Below are 10882 nucleotides of genomic sequence, written 5' to 3'. Positions count from 1 at the left end.
GTGTAACAAGTCCTGTAAAAAAAAGTTTTGGTTTTATCCTATAAGACATGAAATAGGAAGGATGACCATGCATTGACTTGACTGTACTAAACTTTTCATCTTTCAAACCTATTTTCCCCTATTTTCATACATTTGTTGGGTTGCAAAACTGAGTCTGGTGACCACTTATTATCTGATGGTTCTGCTGTCTTACACATACCCTCTGGTTAACTGCATATATTCTTGTACTTAGAGGTAGGATTAAAAAAAAAAAAAATCGTCAGTATTAACTACTCCTGAGATCCTGGAAACAGAAAACAGGGAAAAAAGGAAAAGGTAAGAAAGATTCACAAATGCTACAGCTTATGAGACTTTAACTAAAGTTTATAGTTTTTTTTCTTCTTCTACAATTAAAAAAAAAAAGTACTAACTTTAAGTATACAATTTAGAAACAGTGGTTTATGATTGACATATTTTCAGTCAATTTCCTAAATTGTTTTAACAAAATCAAATAAAATTCATACAGTTACAGCAATTCAAGTTACATGAAGATATTTACAGTGTAATGTTCTAAGTTATGCTCTTGACTTCCCAAAACAGCCCTCTTTGACAACATGATTGTTTTAAGTGTCATTTGTGAAATGTATTGTACACAGGTGCATACCTGTTCTGGGATTCTAGGAATATTCTTCTAAGAAGCTTTACAGGAGTAAATCAGGGGTTTAGATCTATGCCCTCTTCTCAGTAAGAATGCAGATGGCTGTTTCCCATTGCAGGGACAGCCCCATTTCCAAATTATCCCAATTGACAACAGCCTAATGAGAGGCTACAGGATCTATAGCACACAATTTGTTACATAAATGCTGATGTGCTGCTAAAACAACAGTGAAAAAAAATATGTTTCGCTGGAGGCAAAAAATCAGCTCTCTTTCCTTCCGCTTCTTTGACTTAATGAAGAGACACACACTTAACTAATTGCTTTGGCAGGCCAGCAGGCTGCCTGTGCTTAATAATATCATTAGGAATTCCACAAGCTTTCAGCTTCTAACATTAAGAACCTTCAACACTTGCTTTTTAAAACTGACCCTCAGAATCCTTTGTTTTCAAAAGATGCTTTTTCTCTCATATCCTCCCACTGTTTGTTGCATGAGGCATAACAATACACAAATATGCAACGTGGAGTCCAAACTGGGCACTTGTCTGTCCCAGGAAAACCTAATCCTTACAGAGCACTCTGCTAACAAAATGACAATCAGAGCAACTTTGAGTTCATAAATATACCTTCCCTGTATTTCTGCTTCAGGCTTGTCACACACATCCACCTGAACTTGTTCAAAGCCCAATGGTTCTCCATTCTTCAGGTCTAATTTGTGAACTAAATGCATTAAAATTTCAAGTTTATACTTAAAATAGAAAGAATCTAAACACCAAATTCAGACATATTTGCCCTTCTCCACACTTAATTAGATTCCTCTCTTTGGCTAGGGGAACACTCTTTCTAGATCTAGTAACCCATAACAAAGCACCAAGCTTTTGAAACAAGCAACAAGCATTTGAAAGATAGCTGGCTTTTATCTAGGAGTTCACTTTCAAAAAGAAAAAAAATCACATAACAATTAAAGATAATACTGCCGTAAAACAACTAGTTTCCTCTGCTATTTGTTTTATGCAGTAGAAAATATAATTATCAGATTCCTACAAATGCCTGACATTTTGTTTGAATTGAAACAGGCCTGGTAACCAGAGATCTAGATGCAGGACCAGTAAGGATGTTAACATGCTCAGTCTCAAGCTGCAGCTTCCCAAACATCTCCTTAGCAGCCTAACTTTCCATACTAAGAGATTCACTGAGTCACAAAGAAGCTACGCATGAACACAGAGCCCTACAACATTGCCTGGACATCTGTTTGAACATGGCAGGCTCAGCATCAGATCACTCCTGATGGCTTTTCTTCCCCTCCACTGCGCATGAAATCTCTGTCAGAGTGAACATCCAATCCTTTTAGTCAAACTGGAAATTCTACTGATATGTTAGCAAATGTATCACTACAGCCTCAGTGTTACAGTGCTGGGGTAGAACTCCTTTCACAGGAGAAAAAACCTGACGGTTCAAACTATTGAGCAGAGGTCACAAACCAAACAAACCCACAGACATCATTAGCCAGTGTTCCCACCTCTAGACTGCAGTAGCATTTAGTCAGCTCACAAGCCTTCTCCTGCTATTGCTCCAATCTCAAAAGATAGCAGCAATCTTCAGGAAACAACTGCAGGTTTAGAAACACTGCAGAAAAGTGCCTCTGGACATGCACATAGCTGGGTAAGATGATTAGGACCAAAGAAGGGTGGAATCCAAGACAGAGTCCTGCCATTCTCACTCCATGTTCACTTGTAAAGGCAGCTCTGTGACCAACATACTTTGTGCTTGGCATGACTGTTTTTGTGGTTCTTTATAGGCACTAAATGTATCTAATACACAATGCAAACCCCTGTACATAATTTCAGATTCCAATATTGAGGTTGACATGAAATTTTAGGAGATGTGATGCTCACAGTAGTGCTGTGAAGTCTCTATTGGATCAGTTTCTTTTCTCACAGCCTCCAGAAAAATTAAAGACCTGGTTGCTACAGGCACGTTAGTAGATTACATGATCTGAAAGGGCTGGCACTTCATAGCCTCAAAGAGTCCCCTGCACCTTACAAAGGGACATGGCACAAAAAATATTGCAAGGAATAAGAAAAGGTTATGTTGGTGACTGTGTTCATGGGAAAACAATTGGTGTATGAAGGTGAAAAAGCATCCTCTGATCAAAGTCTTTTTCATTCCCAGATCATCTTGTACACAGGGTCTCCAACTTGAATCATTCCAGTTTTGTCAACAGCAAAGTATTTCCCAAAGAGAGGGCTGGTTTTGTAGATGTGTCTCTCAGATGGATCACAAAGGCGGTAACTGCAGAGAGAAAGCCCTTCTTTAGAACCAGTGTTAGCAAAACCTAAACATCAAAATATCAGTGATGAAAGAGAGGACACGAATAATGATGCCCTGTTTTCACCACCATACTAGACTAAAAACTAAATAAATATTGTAGTTATGAGAATCAAACAGTTCATGTGGAAGGAAAAAAGCTTGACTGTATTCATGCATCTATACTTACACATACTTACTATGCAGTCTAATACTTACACAAAAATTTTTGTAAAAAGAAAAGTCAAAGTAGCAAAGTTAGAGCTTTAAGTATCTTAAACACTTGTTACCCCAAGCATTCACACTAGCAGAGATGGAAGAGATACAGAATGTAAAGTTCGCAAGAAAGAAGAGAGAACTTGAATTTTCTTACCATACAGAACAGCAAAAAGTACACTGGAAGCCAAAATACACAGACTCTTACACTGCATGATTATGACCCACACACTTCAAATCACTTCTAAAATACTAGTCTAACATGTTGGGATCTAGCCTAAATCCTCTCCCACAGCCTAAGAAACGCTGCTGTTTTTATAACCTTTTCAGTGTTTCCAAGGGCTCCTTCCTGTCCAGGACTCCAGTGTCTGGGTTAACAGTTGTTAAAATACACCTGCAATGACACACAGTGCCAAATCAGTAACGGTTTCTTATCATAAACCTCTTTGCATCTATATAAAATAAAGGTTTCAAATGTTTACCTGCCACAACACACGGTCCCTTTCAGCTCCACATCACCAATAAGGATATCCTCCCAGGTGTCCTGAGGGAAGGGAAACATTGGGCACGGATTAGACACGCCCACACGCAATCACTTTTCCAGGAGCAGCACAGTCATTCATAACGCTGCACCATTCGAGATGATCACTTTACTCATACCTTCAAAATATGCACACTTACATTACAGTACTATTTTAATGAAAACCTTATGGTCACTGCATTTATCCCATTTCAGGGTATTTATCCCAATTCAGCACCAACTAAGAATTATATCTGAAAAGAACGATACACAAATAATGAACCCCATTCTGCAATGTGCCCTTGTCTGAAGCACTGAATCTAAGCCACATTTATTCTTACTGTGTGGGTGATAATCTGATCTGTGGCCTCTGGCAGGTCACCATTTTTGCAGAAAGGAAATTTTTAGTGGAAGTAACCTTTCGCTTCTCATCTACACAAGCTTCCTATTGCAATCCCTCTTGGGAGACAGAGATCTATTCCCACTTCAGGAACTTTTTAGATTTGAGAAATTATCAGATCTATCCAGAGGAAATTTTTTTTTTAAAATGGCAACATGACATAAACCCACGTGAACACCACTATTATCAGTTCATTTCATCACCTGATACCGTCCTAAATAGTGGGTTTTTTGAACTACCAGAACATTGTCAGAGATGCAGTGATGGACTGAAGTATTGCAAGGGTTAGTTTTACTCCTGTGCCAAAGGCTATTTAAAAAATATGACACTGACAATTTACAAATTGTTTATTTGTATCATTAACTGGTCAATTACAGTATGCACAGCTTTGCCTACTTTACACCTGAATATGAACTTTCAGTGGCAAGCCTGTCATTTAAACACATTTATTTTATCCTTTGCTAAGCTAAATAATAATTCAGAGACCTGCCTCCTCCCTGAATGTTTCACGTGCACTGATGTGGGTAGAAGTTTTATCTCTCTGGGATTCAGTTGTAAAAATCACGGAATAGCAGCTTTCCTCACCTTCATAGCACCGTCACACAAGGAAATTGAGCTACAGTGAAACATATCCAAGTCTTCAAAAGACTTTTAAGACAGTTATTTTACCTCGTCAAAAGCACTGCAATCTGTCACAAGAATATTTGGCCTGAAGTTCTGTATCTTAGCTTTCTTTTCCAGCCTTGTATTTAAATCATCCATTGAAGCTTCAGAGAGGAGCAAGAGTGGGCTGCAGTCAGGATAGGCAACCTACACAAACAAACACAAACAAACCCTAAGGTTGCTGTAAGAACACAGGAGGAAAGTTATGGAATGGCAAAAGGACAGGTGTGTTGGAACCACTGGCCACATATTAGCCTGTTAGGCTGCTCCATTCAGGTTTTCATTTTCCTAGAAGTATATTAACAAGGGAAACAACATGCTCTTTCCTATTTCAGTAACCATGGCGAGTTTCATTTGCTCAAATTGTAAAATTAAACTTCTCCCTACAGAATTAAACCAAAATTATATAAGCTACCACAGCTCCTTACAAAGTAATACCATATGCATGTCCCAGATGCTTATTCCAGGTACTACGGACAGAATCAAGCATTTCAGTAAAACATGTTATGGTAAATTATGAAAGATACTCAAGACATTTACAGACCTGCTGAGCTGATCCAGTTGACTATAATGAACTAACTGGATTTTTCTAACGAATGAATCAGTCTTATCACAACTCCAAAAGGGAGTTCCACATCCAGAACAGCAATACTCAATTACAACTGTCTATTTGTCAGTCTAAGTTTGCTTGGCAGTGGAAGGGCTGCCATATTAGCAAACAAGGCCAAAGAACAATATTCAAAAAAACTCCACAAACATCCTAGAAGTGGACTTCCACAGGAAAAAAAAAATTTTTGGCAAGAATTTTAGTGTATAACACTTCTGTTTTTCTTTTACATTATTCTTCCTCCTATCCTTGCACATGCCTTTCAACCATCACGTGATGATGACTACTGAAATAATTATACAAAAAATTCTGCCCTTTCTTCATGCTAGGATCCTGAATGTCGCCCCTCCTAATCTCACATCCTTTTGCTGAAACCAAGTCTTCTGTATTGATCTCAGTGCCCTTACATAATAAAAGCATATCTGTAAATCTGTAATTGAATATACCTTCTTCTCTTTGTGCAACAAGCAAGACACTGATGCCATACAAATAATAACATCAGTAAGACAAGGTACTCATAACTTTAATTTGTTTAAAAACCTTACACTCCACCAGGGACAGTTCAAACCACCTTCACCCAAGAGAGTTGTTCAAACAAGAAGGGTGTCAATGGCTCAAACGACAGGAGGATATCTGAGCGCAACACCTCCTTTCCATATCTGCATTCAAGTTCTCTAATATCACACCTTCGAGCCTCTTCCCACAGAAAGAGATGAAACTTCTGTAACATTCTTTTCAACTCCTAGGCCCACAGCCAAAAGGCCCTGGTTTAAGTATCATTCCTTTAAACAAAATATGAAGTAACAACTTGTATCAGTAAACTCTCAGACCTAACAAGGGATAGGGAATGGAGGCTTTCTATGCAACACAGATGACACCATCAAAACATCTTTAAAAATGTAACTTTTTTCTATTCGCTGAGGCACAAAAGGTTCCTTTTCAAATATCAGTTTCAGACTCTTTAGCTGCAAATGGTTAACAGTTTAGAAGTAAGTTAAGCAAGTCATCTCACCACAGAAAAGGAGAATACTCACATGTTTCAAGTACATGATTACACACCTTGCTAAACTAGGCTCAATCACCAATGGTGGAACAGGCAAGTTTTGGTGGGTGGGTGGGAAATGGTTAAAAGGAAGTACTTCTGAGAAAAAGAACATTCATTTACCTCATCTGTGCTTCGGAAAAGGTCTATTATCTTCTTTGACTTTCTTGGCACCATGGAGGGCTCAAAGTGCACCAGTCGATAGGGCTGTGATTTCAGGAAAGTGGTGATCCACTGAGCCACTTCATCACCACAGTCCCTGCCTTGGATATCGTGTCCAAACACCCTGAAGAGTAACAACACATCAGCAAGTTAGCTGGAAAGATGAAGGCTCAAGTATGCTTACTATTTGAAGGCAAACAACATGTTTTAATAGTACTAGCAATATACAGAAAACAAATCCCCTGAAGGATAATGAGCTGGAAATTGGCTTCTGAATCTGGCACAAGGATCAATCCCAGTGGGCAATCTCCTTGTGGCCACCGTGTTTCGGAAAGCTAAGTAACATGGACATGGTTGGACAATACCAAGCTGGTGAAATAAGCCTTGAAATAGCCTTAAGGTGCCCAGAGCCAACTCTCAAATCTATGGCCAGTAACAAACCCACCTGTTTACCAGGTCTGCTCTTGCATTTGCACGTGACTGCATCACCAAAAGATTTCTACCAAGAAATCAACTGAAAGCTAATTAACTTCAGAAAATAAATGACAGTTTGAAAGGACATGATTAGCTACCATAACTGACATGTACAAGTGTTATTAATTGTAAGTGTCCCTAATTGTGAAGGAACCTTTCCTTCAGATTTTAGTGCTGTAAAAATTTAGCTAGAGGTGAGTGAAACTTAAGCTCAAACTTCACATATAAAATAGATCAGTATCTTATGAGAGGTTAAAAATTTATAATGGAAACAAAGTCCACTGTGCACAAAAAGCCAATGGCACCAGAATACAAACAAGTTTACGCAAGGAACACTTTCCTGGCACGAAAAGGCAGACCTCAACTCAACCTTTCAATAAACTTCAACAACAGTCATGAATAGTTTTGTTACATTCTTCAAAGTAGCCATTTTGACCCAAGCACACTGCAGTTTCCTATACCTCTGCAATCATATCCTGGACAGCTTTAAGCACAGAGAAGCCCACACAGTTCATCCAGAGTCAGCCCTCAGAGCCCTCCTCTACTCACTGGGGGGAGAGATGAACCCTTAGGGTGCTAGCAGCAATATCCCTGCTCCATTTGCTGGGATTCCTATATCTGCTCCTCAACAAAGGCTGGGATTAAATGCCATTGCTGCAGACAGTAATCTTTCTCTTGCCTCCATTCCACAGTCCTGTGTGCCTTCTGACTGGCAGGTCAACAGACGTGAGGGTCTTACAGCTTCAAACACTACTGTTTTCCACTCACGAAGCAGATCTATCCTGAGCACTCGGTGGTACAGGGATCCCATAGGAATGGATCATGCAATTCAAGTGTTCGACATACTCACATTGGGCACAAATGAAAAGCACAAGGTTTCTTAACCAGAGCGCTATAGAAACTCTCTAAATTTGCACAAACAGAAGATGTGCTATGCGTTAGCTTCAGTCCTGCATTTGACTTTCCCAAAGACAGGATTTTAATTATCCATGTAAAATTTGCAACTGGAGTGAGCAAATTTCAAGACTGTCATCTGCACAGCCCTATGCAGCTAGAGGCACTATTGCACTGCCTCGGCTCCAAATCATGGGGCACAAGCCAGTACCCGTGTCAAGGCATCGTGCTGGCCCAGGGCTGGAATACACACAAGTCTGTGCAGGGCCAGCAGAGCACACTGTGCAGCAAGACAGCTACTTGCACTCACATGCTGGAAGGGAAGAATCTGGGAGCAAAACCCAAATCTTCATTTCTCTGAACACTCCCAAACCTTGTTCTTACGGATGGATCGGAAAGAGTCAGCCTTGAGCTTACAAATGGCAAATTTTTAAGCACAGCAAGAGTCATACAAACCCTTAGGATCCTTCCTGAGAAGTACAAGGCAATGTTCCAGCTATGGGTGTTGCCAATTTCACATCCTATGACACCACCCACAATGCCAGACAACTTGGTAATTCTTACAGTCTGTTTACATGCATTTAAATTTGATCATTTGCATTCTTAAATTCTAGCAGTTTTAAAGGCAGAGAGTGCAGGTTTATTAAGGCAAAGAAAGAAAGAAAAAAATCAGAAGAACAAATCACTAAGCTCTAAAATCAGAAAATCCAAGATAATTTTTCATTACTGAAATGTATTAGGCTATTTAAATATTTTTCTAATGGCACAACAAAGTTTAGAAAAATAACACCTTGAAAACTGCATGTTTTTGTATGCATGTGTCATTGGCTAACATATAGGCATTGTACACATGTTTTCAAAAGACTGTTCCATTCCTCCATGAGAAACGCTACCATTTGTAACTTGCGCCTGCCTTGTATAAACAGAGATACTGAGCTATGCTGATCAAGGGTTTCCACAGCAACAGATTTATGCTAAAAACAAGCAAATGCAGCTCCTTGCCAGCACTTTTAGTTTTAATTATAGCAGCTGGTGCATTAACCACCTCTGCTATCCAAACACTGACCGGTATCTTTGTAGGGACTAACACCATTTACAGTTATTAAATACTCTTACATATTAATTGACACTGTAGCAGGGAAAAGATTTTCCAGCTCCCCCTGGCAGTTTTCCATCACGCAATTCAATACATGGATAAAACAACTACGCCTGAAGTCATACAACAAAACACTAAGCACACAGCTAAATCACTCTTTGTAACCCATCCACCTGAAACTCCTCTCAGGTAGCAACTACAGGGAATACCTTGGTCTCCAGGGATGCCCGTCTTTCCCCTGTGACCACAGTGTGAGCCTTGGGCAACCAAGTTTTTAATCGAGGCACCTCAGTTAAATGCCTACAGGCAGGGGTGAGGGAATCTAAACTCTGACAGCTCACCAGCTCTGAACAGTCAGTGTGCATCCAAAAATGCTGATGCAGATTTTAGCTGTGATCACGAAACACCAAAGGGCAAGACTGAGGCTCTGAGATGCAACTGCTCACCTAACCAAAAGTGAGAAGACTAGAAGTAAAAACTAATGAGCAAACATAACTTTCTATGAAGATGCAAGACCACAGTTCATTTGGCTAATGTATAATGCATGGTCTTTGATACTGTGTCATCATTTCCTGAGATTTGTTTTCACCAATGTTTAGCAGATTAAAACCAGACCTTTTGTTATGACAATCAATCCTGGCCGCCTGTGTAACACACAGGAGAGAATTTCACAGAATCACAGAACAGTTTGGATTAGAAGGAACCTTTAAGGATCACCTAGGACAATCTCCCTGACAGGGGCAAGGACACCTCCCACCAGACCAGGTTGCTCAGAGCCACATCCAGCCTGGCCTTGAACACTGCCAGGGATGGGGCAGCCACATTTTCTCTGGGAAACATGTTCCAGTGCCTTACCAGCCTTACTGTTAAAAATGTTTTCATTTTATCTAATCTAAACCTACCCTCTTTTATTTCAACACCACTGCCCCTTATCTTATCAGTACAGGCCCTGGTTTGAAGTCTCTCTCCGTTATCCAAATGGGGAGACACACCCCCACAGAAGAGATGCAAAAGCACCCAACTTTCTCCTGCCAGTTTCTGCATTAAAAAAATGCAAAGCCTCACACAATCTTGAAAAGCAAAGGATGTGAGTAAGACAGTATTTAGAGACAGGGGAAGGGGCCAAAAAAACCCTTTTTCGGTACCTGCAGTTATGGACGGGGTTTTTCCCGGGGACGTTCACAGGCAAGCAGAGCTTCTCCATGTCTGGGGCATCGAAGGTCAAGTGCCCGTTGTCACAGCCGACAGAAACGAGGACGAGCCGCGGCTCCTGTCGGGCCGTGACCATGTGCCCATCCTCCGTGATCACGAGCCAGAACCTGCGGCGGGCCGGGGGGACAGAGGCGCGCCCGGCGCCGTCAGTGGTGGGCACGGCGGCACCTTCGGAGCAGCAGGTGCCACCCGCCCAGGCCCTCAGGAAAGCACCCGGCAAACGGGGAGCCCCGCGCCCCGCCCCGCCGTACCTGTCCCGCATATCCCCGCTGCGCAGCCCCATGGGCGTCACCTGCGCCCGCCGCACCGACACCCCCTTGCACGACTTCACCGGGTACACGAAGAGCCTCAGCACCGTCCCGACCCGCTGCAGGCGGCGGCGGCGGCGGCGCCGCCCGGCCCAGCGCCAGGCTCCGAGCAGGGCGCCCAGCGCCAGCAGCGCCGCCGCCCCCCACACCCAGCCCGGCCGGGCCGGCCCCAGGGAGCCCCGCAGGCCGCTCATGGCGACTGGGCCTCGCCGCGGCTCCGCCGGCACCGAGAGAGCGATGGGCGGAGCGGGCCCGCACCGCCCCCTCCGGCCCCGCCGGCACCGCCCCGCCGGCACCCGCCCCGGGCTGAGGGGGCAGCGGGGCCGCGACCTTCGCTGGGGGAGAGA

At 42.2% G+C, this 10882-nt stretch overlaps 1 protein-coding gene across 1 annotated transcript; it reads right to left on the bottom strand.

Moving 5' to 3' along the window:
* Positions 1–342: 342 nt before the first annotated feature.
* On the bottom strand, positions 343–10744 carry LOC126640620 (mitochondrial amidoxime reducing component 2-like). Its single transcript, XM_050316578.1, has 7 exons — positions 10479–10744; positions 10161–10334; positions 6513–6675; positions 4747–4887; positions 3640–3701; positions 3480–3551; positions 343–2926 (listed from the first exon to the last, which is right to left on the bottom strand). Exons 1-7 carry the CDS (start codon positions 10727–10729, stop codon positions 2797–2799), a joined length of 993 nt encoding a protein of 330 aa, XP_050172535.1. The 5' UTR covers positions 10730–10744; the 3' UTR covers positions 343–2796.
* Positions 10745–10882: the final 138 nt, after the last annotated feature.

This window comes from Myiozetetes cayanensis, unplaced genomic scaffold (genome assembly GCF_022539395.1).
Source record: "Myiozetetes cayanensis isolate MyiCay16 unplaced genomic scaffold, myiCay2020 scf2-11, whole genome shotgun sequence".
Taxonomy (NCBI): Eukaryota; Metazoa; Chordata; class Aves; order Passeriformes; family Tyrannidae; genus Myiozetetes; species Myiozetetes cayanensis.
Note: the sequence above shows the minus strand (reverse complement) of the source record. Positions and strands in the feature narration are given on the sequence as shown.

Coding starts and splice junctions, on each gene's coding strand:
- LOC126640620 (XM_050316578.1), bottom strand. CDS start 10,729: ATGAGCGGCCTGCGGGGCTCCCTGGGGCCGGCCCGGCCGGGCTGGGTG. Junction 3,702..4,746: donor ATTGCAGTGCTTTTGACGAG/GTAAAATAACTG, acceptor CCCTTCCCTCAG/GACACCTGGGAGGATATCCT. Junction 2,927..3,479: donor CCCTTGGAAACACTGAAAAG/GTTATAAAAACA, acceptor TTCTCTCTGCAG/TTACCGCCTTTGTGATCCAT.